This window comes from Eptatretus burgeri, chromosome 5 (assembly GCF_056783735.1).
Source record: "Eptatretus burgeri isolate ZD-2024b chromosome 5, Ebu_testis_v1, whole genome shotgun sequence".
NCBI lineage: Eukaryota > Metazoa > Chordata > Myxini > Myxiniformes > Myxinidae > Eptatretus > Eptatretus burgeri.
In genome coordinates, this window is record NC_140965.1 from 33082345 (window position 1) to 33107828 (window position 25484).

Below are 25484 nucleotides of genomic sequence, written 5' to 3' on the forward strand. Positions count from 1 at the left end.
GAAGAAGAGTGCACGATTCTTGTGTTCGTGCTGAGGCAAATTTGCTCGCATGGAGGAGCAAGATGCTGACCATTGACTTTTGGCTGAATTGTGTGGGACCAGCCTCAAAGCCTCATGTTGAGCCATCGGGGGAAAGAGACGGCACCATTCTGCAAAGCAGCAGCATCAGTGAGGGCGATCGACGAATGAAGCTGCATGGTGGTCTCTGAGCCACAGTGTTGAGTATCACCACCCAACTTGCCTTCTGTATGTTTTCCCGCGAAGAGAGCGGCTGTGCGCCATTTTGGGCGCATTTTCCCATACAGGATGAAGCAGTTTGACTCCAATGCTCATAAAAGATCACTTCTGGACTTGAAGCGTAGTGCCAGAATAAAGGAGGGAGTTTTCTTTGTTTTATTCTGTCCCCTTGTCTGCATTTACGTCTGTGTGGAGGCGCCTCAAAATTAGATTTACTTTCCCTCACGTTCCGTCTCATTATTAACCGTTCAGATAATAATGTTTGGGAGTCGGATCCGGATCCAAATCTTCACGAAAATCTAATCAGTTCGTCCTTGTCGCACACCCAACCTGTCCACAAAATTTCATCTGGATCCTTCCACAACTTTTTGAGATATCCTGCACACAAACAAACAAACAAGCAGTCATAGACTGGTACTTACGAAATCGTCAACTTGACCTCTGACCTTGTCTAATAAAAGCTGTCTCTCGAGAAGGTAGCGACGCAAACCAGAAGTTTCTACGATGATTCTGTACCAAACCATCAAAAATCGAATGTTTGACCTCACTGTGACCTTGACCTTTGACCAATTTTGACCAAAATCTAATCAGCACTAGCCATCGCCCTCCTGAATCACGTGGTGTAATTTGACATTGGTAGCTTCTTCAGTTCTCGAGTTATCATTTTTTTGATGTTTGACCTCACTGTGACCTTGACCTTTGACCGATTTTGACCAAAATCTAATCAGCACTAGCCATCACCCTCCTGAATCACGTGGTGTAATTTGACATTGGTAGCTTCTTCCGTTCTCGAGTTATCGTGCCTACAAACAAACACACAAACAAACACACAAACAGAGGACGGAAGTCATCAATATACTTACGAAATCTTTAGATCTTTTAGATCTTTAGATTTCGTAAGTAACAAACAAACCAACAGACAAACAACCAGACAGAAAGGGGTGAAAATCTAGCCTCCTTCAACTTCTGCGGCGGAAGTAACAAGAAAAAGAGCAATCAGAGATTGCAGACCTTCGCCAGGATTTGTTTTGTGTGGTGTGTGGTGTTTATGTAGTTTTATGTGGCATTTGTGTCCTGGTGTGTTTTGTAATTAAAAAGAGACATAATGAGAACTGCCACTTTAGAACTGTTGGCAGTGATGACCGGGTACCAAGATGTCCCACTTTGATACAACCCCGCTTTGATCGGACACTTGACCCTGACCAATTACGCTTAATATTATACAATTGAATTCAGAATGGGATTAAAATAAATTAAATTAAAATCAAATGGAAGACCAAATCGGTACAGTTCTGCAATGGAGTAATCAGAAGGAACCTGGACAAGGATAAAGCAAACAAGAAGTCATCAGGAGGAACCTGGATAGGATTTGTGTTGCAGCTGCTACTCGTCGACCCTCAAACCCATCCTGGCACAGCCAAGTGAATCATATTAAAAAAAACTAAAATCTAAAAGAACAGACATTCAAAAAAAATTAAATAATTCCGGCTGCTACACCATGTGTCCGATCAAGTTGAAATTTAAAACATACAGTATATTCCCTATCACTACTCGATCATAATTGTGAAGTTTCACGTCGAGTGATTAAGCAATTCAAGAGAAAGAGTTTTGTTAAATTTTCGCTCAATTCAATATGGCTGCCAGACCATGTGACATCAATTATTCGTGAATATGCTGGTATCCCCAAGGCTCGGGGGACATTTCTGTGACGTTTCTCCTCGATCTGTCCAGCCATTCTGGAGAAGAAGATTTTTGTGGGTTTTAGGGTCAATGCAATCTGGCTGTCAAACCATGTGACCAATGATGTCATGTGTGTGAATCTTTTATTCTTCATGGATAGGTGGTCATACGTGTACATTTTTGCCTCGATCTGTTCAGCCATTTCAGAGAAAAAGATTTTTGTAGGTTTAAAAAAATAACAAACAAACAATATAGCTGCCAAATCACATGACTGATGAAGTCATCAATATATTTTCTGTGGACGATTTTATCCCGAGATGACCCTCAAAAATTTTCATACTGATTTGATGTAACATTCTACATATGGAATTATGATGTGAGAACAAAGGCACCTATGACGTCATTAAAAAAATCACACATTCCCCATGAGTACTTGCTATGTGCCAAGTTTCAAATTTTCCTTGGTGCAGTTTCAGAGATACAGCTTGCCACACCACGTGACCAATTACGTCATATTTAGAATTAAAACATTCTACCTCAGTAGTCGCTCCTATTTTGTCTCAATCCGATAAGCGATTGCGGAGAAAAACACTAATTTTTTGTGCAAAACACTAACAAACAGACAAACAAATAAACAAATGGATTAAAAATGCAATAGCCTCTCCTCTGGCTAGGGTTATAAACAGACAGACAGACAAACAAACAAGAAAAAGATGTCATGCAGAGCATGATACTTGTAAAATCCACCCCCCCCCCCTTTTCCAAAGGTTGCCATGGATACATAAAATTGTCCATTTCATTAAAATAAAATTGACAATCTTAATCAAAGCTTCGGTCAATCAGATGAAAATTGATTATTTTTCAAATTGAAATTGATAATTTCAGAAGTTTGAACTTGCGTTGACCTTTGACCCTTTGACCTCAAAAATAGTTGCTTTCCCAATTCAATGATGGACTATGCAAACCCTGTTCAACCCTCAAATAAAGAGGATGTAAATTGATGATTTTTTTCAGTTGAACACTGATGATTTTAGAAGTTTGACCTTGATTCACCTTGGACCTTTTGATATCAAAAATAGTTGGTTTCCCAATTCAGTAATGTACTATGCAATTGCTGTTTAATTTTCAAGTCAATCAGATTAAATTTAATGATTATTCAGATAAAAATTGATGATTTTAGAAGTTTGACCTTGAGTTAACCTTGACTTTTGACCTCAAATAGTTGGTTTCCCAATTCAGTGACACAATATGCAAATCTTGTTTAAATTTCAAGTCAATTGGATGAAAAATGATGATTTTAGAAATTTCACCTCAAGATGACCTTTGACCTTTGACCTTAAAAATCAATAGGCTTCTTAGTTGTCAGGTCAGGTCAGGTATGGGAGCATGTGCCAGAACAGCGCGTCGCTGCGTCCACTTTCCGCCGGTACTCCAGGGGCCTCCGTCTGGCCATCCCCCAGGCAGATGCCAGGCCCATCCCCATCTCCTTGAGATGATGGTCAACCTGCTGCAACCATGAGGCACGTGGTCGGCCCACTGGCCTCCTCCACTCATGAGACTCCCTCGCTGAGAGAATCTGGTGAGCAGGATCAGCGTCAGGAAAACGAGCCACATGTCCATACAGCCGCAGCTGACGCTCACGGACTATGCAGGTAACAAATCTCATCCGAGTCTCTCTCAGCAACCGCTCGTTGGACACAAAATCCGACCAGCGATAGCCAAGGATTCTCCGAAGAGACCTGGTACCAAAGGAATTAAGTCTCCGTCTCAGATCCTTGGTCAAAGTCCAAGTCTCGCACCCATAGAGCAAGACTGGAAGTACCAAGGACCTGAAGACTCGGACTTTCGTCCTCCCGCACAGGTACCGGCAGCGCCACACCCCATGATCCAGTGAATCCATGACTCCCCAGGCCCGACCCAGACGTCTATTGACCTCCGGCTCACAACCTGCGGAGACATGAATATCACTGCCAAGGTAAGTGAATCTATCCACGACCTCAACATCCTCACCACAAACAGACACAGACAGGACAGCAGCATCCAAGATGTCACCGAAAGCCTGGATCTTTGTTTTGACCCAAGAAATCCGTAATCCCAACGGCTCCGACTCCTCATTCAGCACCTCGAGGGCCCCCAAGAGGATGTCTAAAGTCTCCGCAAAGATGACTGCATCATCTGCAAAATCAAGGTCCGAGATCTTGACATTGCCAAACGATGCACCGCAACTTGATCTCTCCGACATCCTCCCAAAAATCCAGTCCATACAAGTGCTGAAAAGTGTGGGGGCAAGTACACACCCCTGACGAACTCCAGTAACAACTGGAAATAAGTCAGAGATGGTACCACCACACTTCACAGCACTCTCAGTACCAGAGTAGAGTTCAGACATCAGATCGATCAGTTTTGGTGGCACCCCACGAAGACCAAGAATCCTCCAGAGGACATCCCGATTCACTGAATCGAACGCTTTACAGAGATCAACATAGGCTGCAAGCAGCCCCTGCCGAAACTCTCGTCTGCGTTCGGTGAGGACACGACGTGCAAGGATACGGTCAATCGTTGACCTCTTTGGTGTAAAGCCTGACTGCTCTGGACGCTGGTGCTCAAGCAGATGGTGGCGAACCCTATCAAGAATTATCCGAGCAAAGACCTTGCCCGGCACTGAGAGCAGCGTCACCCCTCGGTAGTTGTTGCAGTCTTGGCGATCACCCTTCCCTTTCCAGAGAGGGACAACAAGGCCCCTCTTCCAGTCAGTTGGGATGATGCCTGTGTTCCAGGCAGAGCACAAAACTGCATGCAACGACGCGAGTGCAGCATTTCCACCAGCCTTGAGAAGTTCGGCATGGATGCCACAGATCCCTGGAGCTTTGCCCCGTTTCAACTGGTTCACCGCAGCCCATGTTTCCACAAGCGATGGTGGACCACAGTTGATTCGAGGGTCAGCAACAGGGATTGTAACACCCTTGACGTCCAACTCGACAGCTGGGGGATCAGCCTGGTACAACCGCTCAAAGTAACCGGCCCAGCGGGCCTTCACTTCAGACTCCTCTGTCAAGAGCCTACCACTCTCTGCTCGAACTGCAGTGCTCCGAGGGATGGGCTTGGATGAACGTAATGCACGAATTCCCCTGTAAGCGGGACGAGAATCACCTGTCCACAGGTGATGCTCTACCCCCTCACAGATTCCTCGCACATAGGCCTCCTTGTCCACCCTCAGTGCACGTACAGTTTTACGCCTCAGCTCCCTGAACAGCTCAGCTCTGCCATTCAGCCTGGCCCTGCGACTCTGGTCAATGGTATCCAGTGTCCCTTGAGAGACAAAATTCTTCTTTGCCCTGCGGTGAACTCCAAGGCATCCACCGGCAACATCAAGGACGGTGGTCTTGAAGGTGCTCCACAACTCTTCAGGACCCCCAAAGCACCCAGACCCCCAAGTGACCACTCAGCCTGTTCACAAACTCCTCAGCTACTCTCTCATCCCTGAGCTTGGCAACATCCAGCCTAGGCTGGGATGGTACCATTCTCCAGGATTTAAGGTGCAGCTTTAGAGTTGCTACAACAAGCCTGTGGTCAGTATTGAGGAACTGAGCACTCCGGTAGACCCTGCAGTTCTGGATCATCCTCCAACGACCGTCAATGAGGACATGGTCAATCTCCTTTGCCACACCGCCAGCGTTGGAATACCAAGTCCAGCGATGAGCTTGCGGGCGCGCTGAAACCATGAACCAGCCACCCTAAGTCCATGACTTCTTGCAAAGTCAAGGAACTTAGTGCTATTCTGGTTCATAGTTCCTGACCCATGGGGACCAACACACACCTCATAACCATCCCTATCAGTTCCAGTCGATGCATTGAAATCCCCCAAGACTAGAAGTGTATCTCGTCTGGGGCACTGATCAACCACAGACTCGAGTGTGGCGTAGAATGTGTCCTTCACGGTAAGATCACTCGCCTCAGTCGGAGCATAAATAGAGACCAGGGAAATGACACCTAAGGAGTGACGAATCCTTAATCTCATAATACGCTCGTTGACCGGTGTTACCTCAATTATCATTGGGGTCAGCTTATTGGACACAGCTACAGCAACTCCTTGGGTATGGTAACCATCAGAGCGACCAGACCAATAGTAGGTGTAACCACCCACCATTATCTCGCCGCAATCCGGTCTCCGAACCTCAGAGAGAGCTGCAATCCCGATGTCCAAACGCTTGAGCTCAGATGATAACAGAGACAGGTGATCATCCTCTCTTAGGGATAGGACATTCCAGGCACCCACCCGAAGGGACCGCCTCAGGTTAACCCAAGGAGACCGCCGTCTGGTGGACGACACCTCAGCACCACTCCGACACACTCTCCCGCAATCTGACCCAGGGATGTTACCCCGTGGTTTCCCTCCTATCAAAGATTGGGGGTCCCGAAGGCTTTGCCCCAATCCCATCATCCGGTGAGCTGCCCTGCGAAGGGAAGCTGCACAGGAGGTACTCCCACGGAGTGGGTTTTCAGATTTTTTTGCGTTTTTGCATTTTGCGGAATGAAGCGTTTTACGGTGGCTGGAGTGCAAATCCTGCCACCAACCTCCTAATAAGAAGTAACCCAACTGCAGGAGGACGTCCGCAGACACAGTTGGGCACTAGATATGGATGGCCGTTGGCTCACAAGGAGCTCCTCCGCCCTTTGACAGGTTTTGTTTTTAATCCTGCTGGGTGTCCATATCCAAACACCCAGTTGAGCCTACTTCTACAACTTGGTAAAGTTTCATGATGATTGGTTTAGAATTGTGACCTGTTGGCGATAAAAAGACAGACAAGCCGGTAGGCGGACATGGGTAGTCGACTACCCAATAGAACCTGACGTGATGGGCCCGTTCGATGGGGAATGACCTGAGGATTAAGCACAAGAAAATTCATGATTCTAGTTTCAAGGGTTAATGCTGCAGATGGTTTTTTTTCGTTAAAATACTCCCACATTTAGAGGTTTTTCGGCTGTTGCTAAGCAAAGGAGGGGTCCATAGCAACGGTTCTTTCTCACACATAACTTGGACATACCATGAACCTACCATACCAGTTTCATGTATATCTGACCCATAGTCTCTGAGATATAATGAACTTCGTTTTTTTATTGTTTTCGACCAGGGTTCATTCAAGTCGATATTCTCCGACAGTTTACATAGGATCCGGCTGGAAATTTTTGACAATATGGCTGAATGTACTGCCCACAGTTGCGCGTGGCCCGATTTTTGATTTTCGAAAAAATAATTTTTTAAATGATCTTTCAAAAATTTCAAAGTCCCGTTGCTAGGCAAAGGTGGTGTCCATAGCAACAGTTCTCATTTGCACACGAGGTCATGGTATGAACCTAACAACCAAGCTTCATCGAAATTGCCATTGTATTAACGGAGCACTGGACCGAACATTCATACATACAGACAGACAGACAAACATATCGACGAAAATACTGATAATAAGGGTAGGAAAAAAAAAAATCTCAAAATTTTTTTTTCGACTACATCGACTACCCAATAACAAAATCGACTAACCAATATACTTGAAAAATCTTTGGTTTTGCAAGTAACAAACGGACCCAAATGCAATATCCTCTCCCCTGACAAGGGTAAGAATTCTCATATCCGTATCCGTGTCCGTATCTTCAACAAAATCAAATAATTTAGTCCTCGTCACACACTGAACGTATCCTCCAAATTTTGTCTGAATCCATCCACAATATTTTAAGATATTCTGTTCACAAACAAATAAGCAGACACACAGGGGTTCACAGACAAACAAACAAACAGACAAGCCGGTAGGCGACATGGCTGCTCGCTCTAGATGGAAAGCTGGTCGACGCGACTAGCCGATATTCATGTACATGCTATTATATCAATCAATTTAGCACAATAAATATGATTATCACAGCCCTCTTAGTTTGCACCCAGAAACCCACCTTGTGAAATTTCAGGCATCTTTCCAAAGAGACTCCAACAAATGGCAGCCCTGGTAATTCCATTGATCTATTCGCTAAACATTTTATTTTTTTATATGAGGCTGTAAGACATTCTCCTTGGGCACAAAAAACAGGTCCCTCGGAGGTCCAGTTTCGGAGGTATTGATTTTTTTTGTACAGTCCACAATAAGTGTACGATGTACGATAAAGTATTTTAGCTGTTGCTAAGCAACGGAGGTGTGCATAGCAACCATTCATTTTTGTGTACATGCTAGCCACATTGTATACATTTCACCCAAGTTTCATCAAAATTAGACTCTTTCTCTTAGAGATATTCGCAATTAACCGTTTCTGAAATGTTCGACATGTACTCACCCAAAACCTATCTCCTCCTACAAATATTTTTTGTTAGGGCTGCAAATTGGCATGAAGGGAGCTAGATAGATTGCGAACAGAACTCTAAGCTTCGATTTTTTTGATTTTTTTTTTCGATTTTATGACCACTTTAAAGGGCCGTTGCTATGCCGTTGCTAGGGCCCGGGGTCCCATATTCGAAAGCACACAATTCCCAGAAATATTGGTCCTACCTACCAAATTTCATTGGAATCGGTTGAGTGGTTTAGCCCCTAGGCTTGACCAAAGTTTCACGGACAGACAGACAGATGGAAATGTCCAGAATAAGGGTGCTCTAAGAGCAGCCAACAGACATTTTTATTTTGTAAATATGGTCGAGGCTTGTGGAAGAGCAAGTACACTGTACAGATCAGGATGCAACAGGACAAAGGGAGCATATGAGAGAGAGAGAGAGAGAGAGAGAGAGAGAGAGAGAGAGAGAGAGAGAGAGAGAGAGAGAGAGAGAGAGAGAGAGAGAGAGAGAGAGAGAGAGAGAGAGAGAGAGAGAGAGAGAGAGAGAGAGAGAGAGGAAACACCAACAGCAGAACTGAAGGCCAAGGCAGAGGGAGACCCAGACAAACAATCGATGTGGGAATGAATCAGGAGAAGGAGAGGACGCATAGTGTGGACAAGATAGATACAGAAGGAAACTTTCAGGAGAGAAAACTGGAAATTTGGAAGGACTGATTGGAGAGAGGCTTAACGAGGGTAGAAAAGATCATGGTTTTGAATTGGGGACAATCTGAGATGGTGGTGAACAGCTGTCTTGAAGACATTGAGAGAAGAATGAGATTGAAGAAAATGTGGAAGTTGCTGCAACAGGTAGAAAAAAAGAAGAACAAATGAGTGGATATGAGCAGTGATCCTACATTTAGGTAGTTTCACCAGAAGTGAGTTGATAGTGGACTGTGTGTGCCCTGTAGAAAACTGGAAGGGGGACAAAGCACAGAAAGAGCAGAGGGTGCAAGATCAGAAAGGAGGTGGTAGAAGACAGAGAGACCACCGACCTGTTTGCGATGACGAAGTGAAAGGCCAATAGACTCAGATTCATCACAGGAGATTCCAATAATCTTGAAGGCTTTGTTTTCCATGGCATCAAGCTGAGCAAGATGTGAGGCAGGGAAATCAACCCAAAGGGGGAGAGCAGTACTCCATCAAACTGTCGATAAAGGCCTTGGATGTGTATAGGCGTTCAGGTGTGCCAAGGAAGGACTGTATGCCCATCTCTATTTCAATGATGTGACGTGTCAAGCAGAAAAGAAGGCATACAGCACAATGTGGGCATGGACTGTGCATGTGCAATACCAGTCATGGGGGTCGTCAAAACAAGTCACCCACCAAAAAAATTGTGACAGAATAGTTGGGCAGATTTATTCCAGAAGAAGCAAGGCAATGGTGAGCTCAGATTTTAACATTTATGAACAGAGTTTTTTGTTGCACAAGCTTTGTCAAGATATAGATTGAAGCTGTTGTGGAATGTACACTTCAGCACTAGCAGACTCGCAGTGCAGTTAGGCCCGAACGTTGAAACAAATCTATGAATTTATACTCTTATTAGTCCGTCCATCTGTCCATCTGTCTGTCTGTGCATAACATTCCATTCCACCCATTGGTTGGACAGTTTGCTTGACGCCATCCACAATTTCATCCTGAAAAATCATATGTCTGCCACGTTGGTGGGTGCTTACTGCAATGCGAAGCCAAAGACATCTTCACAACTGTCATATTCACAATTGCTATGTCCTCCCTAGTTTTCCCTTCAGTATAAAATGACAAAAACGACAGTTAAAAGGATTTTGAGCTGATAGGCGTCACAGGTCTTGTGAAGATATGCCTCAGTGACCAAGCCAGTAGTCTGTTGTCTATAACACCACCCAAATAATCTATGTGGCATTCCCTCATGCAGGGCTTTTACCGTGGAGGTTGGAAGGGGGAGGGTGAGGATTTGGGGTTTGGGAATAAAGTAATTTAGAGACATCAAAATGAATGTACTCATTTCATAACGGTTTTATTTTGTCCCAGCTAAGGTGGTTCATGATTGAGAACAATAAGGGTTAGCGTTGAACTTCCCTGCTGACATATATAATTTGGCAGGAGTTTGCTCCCCTTGATGCCAAGTTTTGGATGTGCCACTGGTAGGAGGGGCCAGAAACACTTAAAGACTAAGTGGACTCTTTAGAGACAGAAGAGGCCCTCTTGATAGAGTCATTCATGTTGTTTAAATTGCATCCGGATGTCGTAGTTTAAGTGACGTGTACTAGCAGATGAGTCAGTCGCTATAGTGGAGCGATGTATTCACACAAGGAAATTAACTGTTTGATATATATATATATATATATATATATATATATATATATATATATATATATATATATATATATATATATATTTAACTTTGATGTACATGTGTGACTTTAGACTAGGGTAGAAAGTAGTCCTGTATGATAAATGGGATCATGCCCAGCATTGCCCCCATCCCTTTGGAGTGAAGCCTCGAGAGAGGAATGCGAAGGTAGTTTTGCAGATATGGTTCCTAGGGGTTTATAAATGCTTAATAAATTGCAAAGTTATTCCCATATTGAATGTTTAGAATAAGCAGGAAGTAATTAAATGTCATTTTAGATATGCGATACTAATTAGTCGAGATGGAAACGTCAGACCCACCTCAGTGTGTGTCTAACAACCCTTATTCCTGTGAGCCTTCACTTGATGTTTTATACCTCGGTTTTCTGTGTGTGTTTACCCCTTTTTTTCTGTGTAAACCCTTTTTTGTGTACAAGTCGGCCTCCAGCCTTTAGTTTAGGTGGGAAAAGGCACCATGATTATCCAGGCCTTGTTGCAGCATTAACTCGGCAAGGTGAGGGCTCCAGCAAGGCTGGTTCCTCCCCCAGACCAGACCGACAACCAATAGTGAGCGAGATGGCAGCCGCACAGCTTCACCGATGACGTGTGGGTCTGATGTGATAAAGGGGCGTGGCATCATAAGAATGATGGAGATGCCCGGTCTCAAGTTGCAGCAAGGCTGCCTCAAGTCAGCAGAGCTGTTGAGCAACACAATGCCTCCACAAGACCTGCCACACCTCGTTCTGCCGGTGCCATGCCCACTCTTACTGAATCGGACCTCCCTCCTTCAACTCAGGCCGGTGTGGTGGACGGACCAGAGCAGGCAACTGAACACAACACTATCGATTTTGGCCTAGTCACTCCGATTGTCCTGAGGCGTCCTATGCCCTCTATCATGTGTGTCTGTAGGCCTAAGGCGTAAGATAATGAAGGTCTCGATCGTCATTTGACTGTTCTGAGGGGCACGTATCAGTAGGAGTTAATTATTGGGATATATGATTTGTGATAACTGCCTGTAAATACATCACACAATACACTTGTTGAACCTTACTTGGTCTTTGGCTTACCTTGCTCGCCTGTGACGGTTTCATCTGGTGGCTCTGGGGGAATCTGAATGAAATATAGATTGGCCGTGGATTTGTCCCGCGACCCAGCAATTACGCAGATCATCGGGACGCTTGGCCAAAGGTAAAGATTTCTCCCATGATTGTGCTAACCGCCAAGTACAGAAATTTCAATCTGCACAGTAACATGACATTAGATGTGGGTTCCTACAGTAAATCTCAGGTGTGTGTGTGTGTGTGTGTGTGTGTGTGTGTGTGTGTGTGTGTGTGTGTGTGTGTGTGTGTGTGTGTGTGTGTGTGTGTGTGTGTGTGTGTGTGTGTGTGTGTGTGTGTGTGTGTGTGTGTGTGTGTGTGTGTGTGTGTGTGTGTGTGTAGGACAGGATTTTGGGCTGTCACCTGAAGTTTCAAATCCAACCATTACATAATAAATCAGCAATAATGCATGCACACAGGTGTTTAAAAATTACAGCAATTCAATGAAGTACTCAGACGCACCTTGTCCGACCCTCATGATAAGCCTCATGCCATGTGTGTGGCAGACACCACCACGCAGACGAGCCAGCCCATGCCGTGTTCCCGTTGATGTTGCTGCCGAGACATGTGAAACGACATTGTTGGTTATAACGGCCAATGTGACAGCATGGTGGACCATCACAACTAACTTGTAAACCTCAAAGACATCAGTTTTATCCAATTGTACGACCAAAAATGGACAACAAAAACCTCACCTGTTCACTATAGTAAATCAAAATTGAAATAATCAGCATACACATGATGTTATAGATAGCACAACTTAATACTGCAACCGTTATTGATTTCAAAGAAATGAACAAACAGTTATGGAAGTGGTGGGGTTTGTTTAATAAGCCGCGTGCACGCAAAGATGTACAACTGCAACGTGTTTGAACAGTGTGGGTCCATTCGAGGTTCGGATCAACCAGGGGATCCCACGAAGCTACTATTCTGGTCATTACATTGTGGTTTTATTGTATTTCCTTTTAATGTGTAATGAAGGGCGAGGGGCCGAGGACTGCGAGTGGCATGCCAAGGTCTTTCATCATCCATTTTCCCTCTGTACTCATTCATCTGGTAGAAACTTTGTTATTCTACTTTATAGTCTGGCTGCTGGCTTGGTTTGCATTACTTTTGTAATCGTAGCTTAATCTGAAATAATAAGCAATATTAAACTATTCCATCTGCATGGCCAAGAGGTACGCACACTTGCTTCTAAGCTGTCTCACCTGGGTTTGAATCTTGGCCCAGCTGTAGGCATCATTCCTGTGTTTCACAGGAAGGGTGATTCATCAATGTGTGTGCCACCCCTCCGATGAATGTTAAACTGGGCATCCTGTCTCGTGGTATTATTTGGTGGAGGTAAAAGATCGCACAGTGCCCTTCATGAAGATTTGTCGAGCTCTCACTGGCACAATGGCCAAATTCTAAATTATTGCCCGAACCTTAGTCAAACGTCGGAACGCTGGTTCGTGAAAGATTTGGGCTAAGCTTCCCCCAGTAAACCCCACAAGAACGTGAGAATAATATTATCGCTGTTAAAGAAGAAAAAACTATTCAATATGCAATATCCTTTTTGGTGGTGATCCATAGCCTTTGGAGAATGCTTTACCACTTACAGTACAAGTCCACAACCTGAGCAAGCATCATGAGATTCCACCTTTGTGGAATTCCATCTGTAGGCCCAACGCTCCCCAAGCGGTTGTTTTCCATCTGTGTTTATCAGCCAGCAAATCCCCACCATTTGGTGGGAGGAAGACCGAAAGTACCCCAAAATTGTTCCCAAAAGAAATCTTGCCACTGCTTGGCTTCAACCTCTGAGACCTGACATCTGTCCTGAAGAAACTGTCCCCTGTTCAATTCATACCATAAACGGAGAAAAAAAATAGAGTAAACCATTTATTGAGGCACAAACCACGACGTCACTTGTTTCCTGCCTCGATGAGCACATAAGGCGAGGCAGCATCGATAGTTCATTAAATATACAAATTCATAAAACATCCAAAGCAATCAGCTTTGATTTCCAAGAACCAGCCAAGCCAGTTATATTATCATGAAATAGCCTTTGGCAAAAACAATTATTGTAATTAGAATTATTTTCCTCCCTCCCCCACCCCCTTCAGGAATCTCATCATCACTACTGATCAATGTAGTTACAAAATGTGTGACCACAGTATTTTTTGTTTTTTTTTTTAACCCCAATTTTATTTTAATGCATGGCACTTAGACCTACAGCAGCAGGATATTAGAGGAGTTCTGAGGAAAAGGAACATACCTTAAATTTCGCTTAAATAAATAAATCAATTAAAAGACACAGCTATTTCCAAATAGAATATAAAATTCATAAAATGTGATACGTTTACATTAATTATAATGACTTGCTTCTGCACCATTGGTCTGTGACCAAATCTCTCCAATGCTCGTGGCACGAGATGCAACATACGAGAAGGATTTTTAAAAATTCCATCCTTCATGGCAGCATTCGTGTGGGCGACGCCGTATGCTTTTGTGGTCACAATACGCGTGGCAAGAGCTCGTGCGTGGAAGCCTCAGATATCTTCATCTAAATACCAATGGCAATTCATCTCAACCGCAATTTGTCAAGCAATAACAGAAACTCTGTGCAACATTTTTTGTTGATCAGTCATATGAAGACCAACAAAAAAGGGAATAACAAACAGCTCAGCGAAGGGAGTAGATTGACAAAGCTATAACCAGAAGTGAGAACTAATTTACATGAGTTAAGCATGATAATGAACCAAGATGACATGCACCACAGTGCCTCAAATATAACATGGACTTTGTTCAGAAAACGATACAAGGTGTTCAGGTTTTGGGCTCACACTTGCCCCATCTGAGTAAAACCTTTTCATATGCCCTCAGCATGGAATTATTTGAGGCATATACAAGGAGCCTTCAAAAATGTATATGATTGATTTTTTCACAATACTTCGATGGACGAGACAAGGTACCTCGTGGCTTGATAGACAAAGCTATGAGGAATGGCTGAGGGAGCCTGGACTTTTACTTTCAAAAGGGGGCAATTATGAGATCTTGAAAATGTTTAAAATAATGAAGGGGATCTTTACTTTTTTAACAGAATAGGAAGCAAGAAGAAACAAGGGGCATAGGCTAAGAGTAAATAAGAGGAGAGTTATGACAGTATTAAGGTGGGGTAGTTCACATTAATGTATGCAATGGTCTTCCTGAGAAGGAGGTAGCAGCAGGGACAGTTTATATGTTTAAAATATAACTGGATATGGGGATATAGAAGAAGCAATGGAGATAGAGCAGTGCAGTGATATAGGTGAATAAAGAATGTACACCAGAATTAAATTGGGTGATCTGTGGATTTTGCATGAACGTTATGCTGTCTATATACCTTGAAAGATTAACTCCTTGAGTTGTAGGAATGGGAATTGCCAAGCGTATTTCATATTGTCTGCATTAATACAGCCCTCAAACCTCAACTGCTCTTACCCACCCCTTCCCCCAATGATCATTTTAAACGAGGAGGGAGTTTGGGAGGAGGTAAGAGGGAGAGGAGAGGTTTGGTAGTGGGACTTGTGGAGAAAGGGGGGGGGTAGGACAGGATTGACAAAATGGGGTACGTTAAAACAGCATGTTAATACAGCACGTGGAGACAACCCAGAGATGTCCATGGGAGTGGAAAACGGAGGAGTAAGCAGGAGCAGAGAGGGAGGGAAGGCAGTGTAATGGAAAGTGAAGGCTGTGTGATGGGAAGGGAAGGCTGTGTGAGGGGAGCGGAAGGAAAGCAGAATGATGGGAAGGGAAGGCTGTGTGAGAGGAGGGGAAGGGAAGGCAGCATGATGTGAAGGGAAGGCTGTGTGAGAGGAGGGAAGGGGAGGCAGCATGATGGGAAGGGAAGGCTGTGTGAGGGGAGGGGAAGGGAGGCAGCATAAGGGGAATGAAAGGTGGTATGAGGGGAAGGGTAGGAAAGCAGTGTGAGGGGAGGGGAAGGGTGATAAAACCTGGCAGCAACATTTTCGAAACAGCAACATTTTCTATTTAACTGCCGGGTTCTATATAAAACCTGGCAGGAGCATTTAAAACTGACGCTATCTACCTGGAAAAGACCTGCCTGCATGTATGCATGCTCGCATATGCAGCGACCTTTGCATCCCTCCGGTCGGCTCACTCCGAATCTGATTTGCACATGTCTCACGATGGGGAAACTGTTTTAAATTAAAAACTAAATCATCAGTCCTTAACAGCCCCCTTAATAGAGGGTGAAGGGATGAGGGGAGTAGGGGGGGTGGGAGAGAGAAGGAGAGCATGGGAGAGAGAGGTGGGAGAGAGAATAGAGGGAGAGGGGTAGGGAGAGAGAGAAAAGAGAGAGATAGATAGAGAGAGAGAGAGAGAGAGAGAGAGAGAGAGAGAGAGAGAGAGAGAGAGAGAGAGAGAGAGAGAGAGAGAGAGAGAGAGAGAGAGAGAGAGAGAGAGAGAGAGAGAGAGAGAGAGAGAGAGAGAGAGAGAGAGAGAGAGAGAGAGAGAGAGAGAGAGAGAGCGCGAGAGAGAGAGAGAGAGAGAGAGAGAGATAGGGAGAGGGGTGAGAGAGGGAGAGGGGTTGGGGAGAGGAGTGTGGCAGGGATTCCTGCAGATGTGATGCCCAGTTTAACGTTCATCTGAGTGACATCGCACACACTAATGAATCACCCTGCCTGTGAAATATGAGGATGACAGTTTATAGCTGGGTCGCGATTCAAACCCAGACTAGACAGGTTAGTATGAGCATGCGTACCTCTCGGGTATCCTGGAGTGATATGGCGATTTATACTTTGTAACCACTGAAAACATTTTTTACTCATTGTAATCCTCTAATTTATTTTGCCTTCCTAACTTTGGATATGTCAACATGGAGAACTGAGTCACAGTATCGCCATGGAAGCTTGTAAAGATCGAAGCTTGTGGAGCAGTCACCATGTGGGTTAAGTAGTTAAGCAAGCACTCCAATGAAATGGTTGAAGAAACTTTAAAAATGAAACATTTAATTTTTGATATGTATTTATCTATGTGAAAGTAATGGGTCGTATAATGAAAGCAGATCACACAAAAAGGGGAAACATCATGTAAAATTTAATTGCACATTTTCAGTGGGCGAGCCACCGCCTGACAACATGCGGCCAAACGCAGGCGAGTGGGGCCTGAAGTGAACTTCAGGCTGAACTTTGTTAAAGTTGATCGATATATTCAGTGACGGTGCAAATACTTTTGCCGTGTATCATGTCTTGCAAATGAGCACTTGCTCAGTGGCTTAAGCACTTAAGCAAGCACTTAAATGAAACGCTTGATATGCAAGGGCTGGCTTGGAAAGTTGTTTCGTAATGGGGTATACCAAAAAACCAAAACATCGCCAATTTCTTCACAGTTTCAGATTTCACTCCAGATTTTGACAAGCATTGTCGTGCAGTGCCTCAGGTGGTGGCTTACCCACTGAAAATGTGCAATTTAATTTTACGTGATGTTTCTCCTTTTTGTGTGATCTGCTTTCATTATACGACCCGTCACTTCGACATAGATAGATACATATGAAAAAATTTAATGTTTCGTTCTTTTTAAAGTTTCTTCAACCATTTCATTGGAGTGCTTGCTTAAGTACTTAACCCACTTGGCGATTGCTCCACAAGCTTCAATCTTTACAAGCTTTCATGGCGATACTGTGACTCAGTTCTCCAAGTGGACATGTCTGAAGAAAAGGGAAATCATCACCATACTACATGCGATCCATGTGATCCGATCCTCAAAGCGAAAATCATATTTTGATGATATACTTGAATTAGTCCGTGAGAGTACATCCTGGAAAATCATCTCATATAATGCATGAAATCGCTCCAAGCTCATAATTTGAAAACGAAAGCACTTACAAAAGTGATGTACGAAAGAATCATGATGTACAATGAAAACGATGTACGATGAAAAGTGACGTACGATGAAAATGAAAGAATCACTTACAGTGATTACGAGGTATGAAAAGGAGGCATTCGATGATTTGAGTGAGGAAAGTGAAAGAAAAAAATGAGCGCCTTATTATTAAGAAACCGTTGCAGAAAAATTAAATGAAATGAAATAGCTTAAAAAAAAAAAGAGTAAAATCTGGCTTTGGAACAAAGAATGAAATAGGTGTAACATGTATTGTGGCTCTTAATATGTTGCATTTTTGACCGAATTTTGAAAATGGTTCTTCTTGTTACTTGGGGTGCTGACCCCTGGCTTAGAGGGCACTCCCTTTTGAGCTTGCTTGGGTTTGAACCTCAGCCCAGCTAAAAACTGTAACCTTGGTATCCTGGTTCATATAAAATCGGATTCGTACATAAACCCAGCTATAAACTATATCAGCCCAGCTATAAACCTCAGCCCAGCTATAAACTGTAACCAGGCAGGGTGAATAATCACAGCGTGTGCCATCCCTCAAATGAACGTTAAGCTGGGTGTCCCATCTGCTAGCACTAGTTGGTGGCAGTTAAAAATTCCATGGTGTCCTTCACAAGGAATAGGGGAGCTACATCGCCAGCATCCTGAACAAATTAGAAAGTCCTGTCACTTTTATTGCCTGTGTAAAAGCCTGGCTTGTGAGAAAAGTTCATCAAACACTTGGGTGAATAATGTTCCCTGGTCAACCCCTCAAAAAGGTAGGAATAATTTGCCTTTCCTGAAATGGGAAATCATCACCATACTACATGCGTTTTTAAGTTTCAACAGCATTGACGTTTCCAGTTGTCAGAAATTTCAAAATTAATCTTTGTTCCACCCTTTTTAGTTATTATTTAAATCACTACCATCCAAATTTTCAGCAATAGTTAATCTGAAGGATACAATTCTGGCACGATGCCTATAGACTGGTCAAGTTTTCTGAATATAACAACCCGAGAGGCATTTTTGAGGAAAAGCTGGCAGACACTTTACTTCACCTAATTTTTGGTATGCTGATTTCAATTTTTGCTGTCTGCCAAGCTGTATGTTGACCGCTTGACCCTCAAAATGACGTAATAAGCCACGCCCTTTTTTGCATATTCCGCAATACGGTTTACTGTAAAAGTTAATGTAAATATATCATGTGTGGTATCATATGAAAGGTAATGACATGAACATTGCAAAAACATGATCAATAAATAAATATTACATCATGTGGGGTCATTTAGAGGTCATTTTGGGTCAAATGAGGTCATAATATCATATTATGTAATTCTACATAGCTCTATAAAGACAATTCAGGACTAAATTAATATCGTTCTTTTTCATTCTAAGGAATCATTATTCAGTATAAACCATCAGGGATGGGAGCGATGGGGTGATCTAACAAGTGTTTGGATGAGGAGCAACTCAATTTTAATGTAAATCAAGATTAAAATAGAGAAGCTTCTCGTCAAATTACCTACTGCTCCGGCCTTGCCGGCTTACCCTGAAGCATAATTTGTTAGTATGAAAAAGAAATCTGACAAATTTTTTTTGGTGTACATGGTTGATACATTATATTACCCTATATGCTGAATTTTTAAAAAGTTCTGTCAATCTGTATCCTGACCCGGTGACCCCTGATATCACATTATAAGCCACACCCATTACCATAGGTTACCTTCTTAGTGATGCTAAACATAATAATCATGTTTGGTATCATACAAAAGTGCAAGATTTCAACATTGCCAACTCATTGATAAGAAGTATGTATTGCATTATCAGGGATAATTTAGGTAGGGAACAAATCAAAAGATTTATGAAGTCCTTTAAATGTAACTAGTTTTGTTGGAGTGTTGATCCCTCCATCCCTCTTCCAGTAATAAAATCGGAAGTGGGGAAAAACAACTTTGATGGTCTTAAAAATAGAACTAATCATTATTTTTGATGAAGTGGAACTAGTTAGATTTATAGTATCTCTTCGATTTGTTAATTTGTTTCCTTAAGGTTACAAAACGATGTTATTCAGGGCTGTTTGTAACAGTGGAAGTTCCAAAGTTAACAAGATTGATACAATACGAAAACAACATGAACTAGAGGGGGAGCACTCGGTAGCATGCAAAACCTCCGCCACCAATACTGCAAGGTCACTCAAGTGAACCTGATATCCTATTCATTCAATTTGACGTCAACAGTGCACAGAGTTATAGTTTGCAACTTTCCCTTTTACTTTTAACTTTTACATACTCAATTCATTCGTCATAACTAAATTCCTTGAGACAGAAATCGATTTTACATGGGTATATCCACCTGAAGTTCCAAAATCAGCCGCAATTATAATTTTGGCATCTTTTTTGTTGGAAATCACTTATAACATGTAGAAATGCAAAAAAAAAAAATCTAAATTTTGTTGAAAAAAAAGTTGCAAATTTTTTTCTTTTTTTCTCTAACAATTTTTTTTGGGGGGGGGGGCGGTTGGAAATCACTTAAAACATGTAGAGATGCAAAAACAAAAATTCAAATATATATTTTTAAAATGGCCGCCATAGCGGCCATATTGGACTTTGGATCAAGTCCAAAATCTAATGGCATGATCCTTGGACCATACCTAATCCCCCCACCAAGTTTCGTCGAAATCCGTCGAGGAGTTTTTCCGTAATATTGTTCACAAACAAACAAACAAACAAACAGGGGTGAAAACAGTAACTTCCGTCCATCTTCGATGGCGGAGGTTAATTACAAATTGACTGAAGTAAAGCGATATTGTTTAGGAAAGTCAAATTAAAGGGAATCAACATAATTAATTTGACCAAAAAATAACATGCATCTTATTCTTTAGTCATTGTAATAACCATTACCGGAATTAAAAAAAACAGTAACAATGTTGCTGAAATTTGTCTCTTCTACATCACAAAATTGCCATGTTTTCTCGCTTAATAAAAAAGGTTGTGCCTTTGAATACATCTAGAAGTAATCCTCAAACATGTGTATCATACCTTGAGACAACTAAATGTCATTTTGGGTTACTTCAGTCTCATGTTCAGTCTTTTGCTCTTAGGTATTGTGACTCTTAGGTATATATATTTTTTCAGAGACCAAGATGGGTCACACTTACAAATAATATTAAATGCATATTAATCCTTTTTTTAATCTAAACCTGACCAACTTTTAATTAAAGTAGAAGTTGACTTTCCTCTCCTTTTCATTCCAGGACCATAAATGTATATATAATTTTGATTGTATATTTCACACAAATCATGACCTTTTGATATTTCATTGACCAAAGATCATATAAAACTAATTAATTGACAGTATGAATGCAATGTACATGTCATTAGCTTTAATTTGATACCACACATGATAGTTTTGATGCCATTTTAAAGGAGAATTATATTGCGCATTCGGCAAAAAGGGGCATGGCTTATTACGTCATTTTCAGGGTCAAGCAGTCAAGATACAGCTTGGCAGACAGCAAATTTGAATTCAGCTAACCCAAATTAGGTAACATAAACTGGTTGCCAACTTTTCCTCAAAAATGCCTCGAGCATGTTATTTAGCTACATATCTCATTTTGTGACTCGACTACTGCCTATTCAGAACAATGAAGTGATGACATTGCAGTGCTTGCCTGATTTTTCTCAAGTGGCGCTGGCTCTCATTTGGAAATTTTTGCCATTCTCAATGCGGGACTTTCAAATGATGCATGAATGCTGATGAGGCCTTTTGCGCATGTTTCTTGTGTTTCTAGTGACTTGGTTCTGCTTGCCGAGAACTTTTAACCTGCCATTACCAGCATGAAATCGGTAATTCAAATAATCTTAAAAGCATAATTTTCAGAACTTAGACAAAAGAGGGGCAATTTCATAGTGGTCAACCATAATTGTTCCTGAATGCAAATCGGGCTCATGGACATACAGGATATATGAAAAATAGCAGGGAATGAGACCGAGAGATGTTGATTTCCCATAATTTCCTGTTAACTTAAGCTAGTGGCCACAGTGAATATATAAAAAACAAGTAGAGGTACATTCAAAGTACACAGCCCCCATGCCAAATAAATAAATAACAAATCCTCCAGCATACAACATTGTGGGGGCGCCCGGCGATGCCGCCATGCAGCACATGGAGACGGAATTGGGAGGGAGCAGTGTGCAATAATTGATTGATTAATTGCAAAGTTAAAATAAATAAATCGTAAAAGAATTAATTTCTCAATAAATTGCTGAATATCATACCTAAATCACCACTGTTTCATCTGAATCTGTAACTTTTTGAAAATTGGCTCCTAAAAATTAAGTCATCTATCTATAATTCCAGCAATGTGTGTGTGTGTGTGTGTGTGTGTGTGTGTGTGTGTGTGTGTGTGTGTGTGTGTGTGTGTGTGTGTGTGTGTGTGTGTGTGTGTGTGTGTGTGTGTGTGTGTGTGTGTGTGTGTGTGTGTGTCTGTCTGTCTGTCTGCGACCGCCGTTTCTCGATGACCGCCGGTCCGATCTGATTGAAACTTGCCATGAATATTGCCGGGGCCCCGCAGATGTGCCTTTTCGAGGTTTGATGTCAATCGGACGAGTGGTTCCCAAGTTACAGCCATTTTACTGATTTTTCAGTGTTGAAAAGGTGTATATATGGCAGCTGAAGGTGTCGTTCCACCTTCTCACCTTATTATGCCAATTTTTTCCCAAATTATTAATAACGGGACGATCACCAGTCCGATCGGATTGAAACTTGCCAGGAATATTGCCGGGGACCCGCGGATGTGCCTTTTCGAGGTTTGATATCAATCGGACGAGCGGTTCCCAAGTTACGGCCATTTATCTGTCGACCAATGACAAGACATGGTGCTATGACCTCACGAATGACATCACCATTAATGTTTATTTATTTATTTATTTATTTTTGCATGATTGACGGTCCGATCTGATTGAAACTTGCCAGGAATATTGCTGGGGACCCGCTGATGTGCCTTTTCAAGGTTTGATATTAATCGGACAAGCGGTTCCCAAGTTACGGCCATTTATCTGTCGACCAATGACAAGACACGGTGCTATGACCTCACGAATGACGTCACAATTAATGTTTATTTATTTATTTATTTATTTATTTATTTATTTATTTTTTGCACGATTGACGGTCCGATCTGATTGAAACTTGCCAGGGATATTGCTGGGGACCCGCGGATGTGCCTTTTCGAGGTTTGATATTAATCGGACGAGCAGTTCCCAAGTTACGGCCATTTATCTGTCGACCAATATCTGCGAGAGAGGGGGACGGGAGAGGGGGGTGAGAGTGGGGGCGAGAGAGGAGAGGGGGGAGAGGAAGGGCGAGACTAGGGGGGATAGAGGGGGGCAAGAGAGGGGGCGAGAGAGGGGGATGAGAGTGGGGGGCGAGAGAGAGAGGGGGCTAGAGAGAGAGGGGGTGAGAGAGGGGGGCGAGAGAGGGGGGGCGAGAGAGAGAGGGGGCGAGAGAGGGCTGCAAACACTGGCACTCACCTATGGGCCCGCCCCTACGGGCACGCACCTACGTGCCCGTACTAGTTAATCAAAAAATGAATAATTAATCGATTAATTGAATAAGCAATAAATCAAAAATACCCTTTATAACCAAATCACTTGTTCACTGTCATGTCCAAATATGAGTTTCAGAGCTCATAAAGTGCCTGAGATATTGCCAAGATGAGAAAGATAATAAATAAGTAATTAATAAATTGAAAACAGTTAAGTAAATATTCAATTAATTGATGAATCTAAAAAAATTAACAATGCTTTTGCCAAAGCATATCTTCACTTTTGTCCCCCAAATTTCAGCTTCCCAGCTCAAAGGATGGCTCAGATATCACTTGGTCAAACAAACAAACAAACAAGAAAATATTCAAATGGAGTAAAAACTGAGTACTCCCTTCCATTGGCGCCTGGCGATGACGTCATGCTTCGCCTGGATGTGGAATTGGGAAAGAGCAGTGTACAAAAAAAAACCACACACACACACACACACACGGACGCTTCAACTTTTACCAATAGATGCAAAAATCTCGTATAATTTCTCTTGTAGCTCAGACAAACAATATTTTTCCAACAGCCCTCACAGCTCCCGTCCCACCCACCCCATTTGCAACATGATTAACAGAATATATAATCACTTTAAACTTAACCTGTACATTCACAAGCCAGGTAGGTTCACTCATAAACAAGGACAGATACAGTATGCCCTTCCTATCAGTGGTCAGAAGCACCTAATTCAGATCCACAGTCCATTCACAGTGATCCATCAGGGGGTTGTGTACACCCCCACCGCCCTCCCCCCCCCCAAATAAAATAAATCGGTATATAAACAAAAAAATCAGTTTCATACTTGTCTGGTTGTGTGAAAAGTAAGTTTTATACAAAATACAGTGCAGGGAGTTCCTAGGGTTACAAAGGGATTCTGTTCTGAACAATCGTTCACCAGTAAGGAAATTGATCGGCCATTGACTTGGTTTTGTAAATGGTGGTATCAGCGCACAAGTGGGAGCTACTCACCTGGTGATTTAACAAGCACACCGAGAAACCAACCAATACTTCTTACCCATGCTTGCACAGTTCAAAATGTGGAAAATGCCACGTATAAGAATTTTAATATTTAAAGTCCATAATGGTTATATTCATCTTGAGAAAGATGAGTTTCTCTGCCTTATCAGATTAAAGAGTTTAATTTGTTATCATATTCTGCAGAAGCAACACTGACCAATCTTTCCTTTTAGTTAACATGTTATATTGTTGCGGGGCCAGGTATCGGTGGTGAGCATGACCGCTAGGTAGAGCAGTGGAGTCGTCTCCCACCGAACACCCGGAATTTAGGTCGTGACTCTCGGATAAGTCCGAAAGGCACGGGTCCCTTACTCGACCATGGATCGCCAATAATTTGACCGCGTGGGGTAGGGTCAATTAGCAAACTTGAATATACCTAATTACCCACGTGGGCAAAGCTACCAGGGAATTCACACCCTCGACGGACCTCGAGCAGAACGAGCCGTTACCGTGCCCGAACCGTGTGTAACCTGAGCGGAGGTTACCAAGGCCTGTCGGACCAAATGAACAATTTATGGCCTCACTATTTCTCAATACACACCGTGCCAATCCAATGAAAGAAACACAGAAACGAGCTGGAACATTTAACAAAAGGGATATTTATTTATAATGGGGCAGGGGAGCACGCAAGAAGGCAGAGTTAACAGAATAAAAGGAATGCAATTTACACACACGGCACTTAAACGTTTCAACTTAAAAGACGGGCCCACATACAGACACACACTCCCAAAAAAGAAATGATGGCCACGGCCTTTATTGATACCCCCAGCTCGGAGGGAAGGTGAGCTGGAGGTAAGAATCTGGCTTGGACCTTCCCGCTTCATGCAGTTCTCGACGATCTGGCCCGGCAGGACTCGAACCCACAATACGATGCCGCGCCAAGCACCAGGTACGGAGGGTAGCGTCAGGCGCTGGCATGCTCCACCGGCAAAACAGGCGATGATGCAGGCAAAGCAAGTCAGCTCGGCAGGCAGGCAAGCGATTCTCCTCCGGCTCGCGGGCAGGCGATTCACAGCGGGAAGACTCTCTCAGCCAGTCGCCCCTACACAATTATCCCTCTTTCTTCACAGGTGGGAGGGATCTGTTTCGTTTCATCCCCCTCCTCATTGGACAGGCGTGTCGGGTGATCTCTCGGCCGTTCGAGATTGGTCGGGGGAGGGGGGGTGCTCATGTCTCCACCCCTCGACCAGAAAGTCGAGCAGCAATATGTTGCATTGGCTCCCCATTGGCCGAGAGGCGGCAGACATGCTTGCACCCCTCCGATTGGCTGAGAGGGGCGCCATGCCCATATTTGGAGTGAGATCCAAGATGCCAATGTCCAAAGGAACCCCGCCTGGCACAT

At 43.1% G+C, this 25484-nt stretch overlaps 1 protein-coding gene across 1 annotated transcript in view; it reads right to left on the reverse strand.

Annotated features, from left to right (window-relative positions):
* Nucleotides 1-25484, reverse strand: part of LOC147026189 (ephrin-B1-like) — a 140572-nt gene that overhangs the window by 49474 nt on the left and 65614 nt on the right. Inside the window, exon 3 of the mRNA XM_085881326.1 lies at nt 12153-12245. Coding sequence (XP_085737452.1) covers nt 12153-12245 — 93 coding nt within the window. The remainder of the gene's footprint in view (nt 1-12152; nt 12246-25484) is intronic.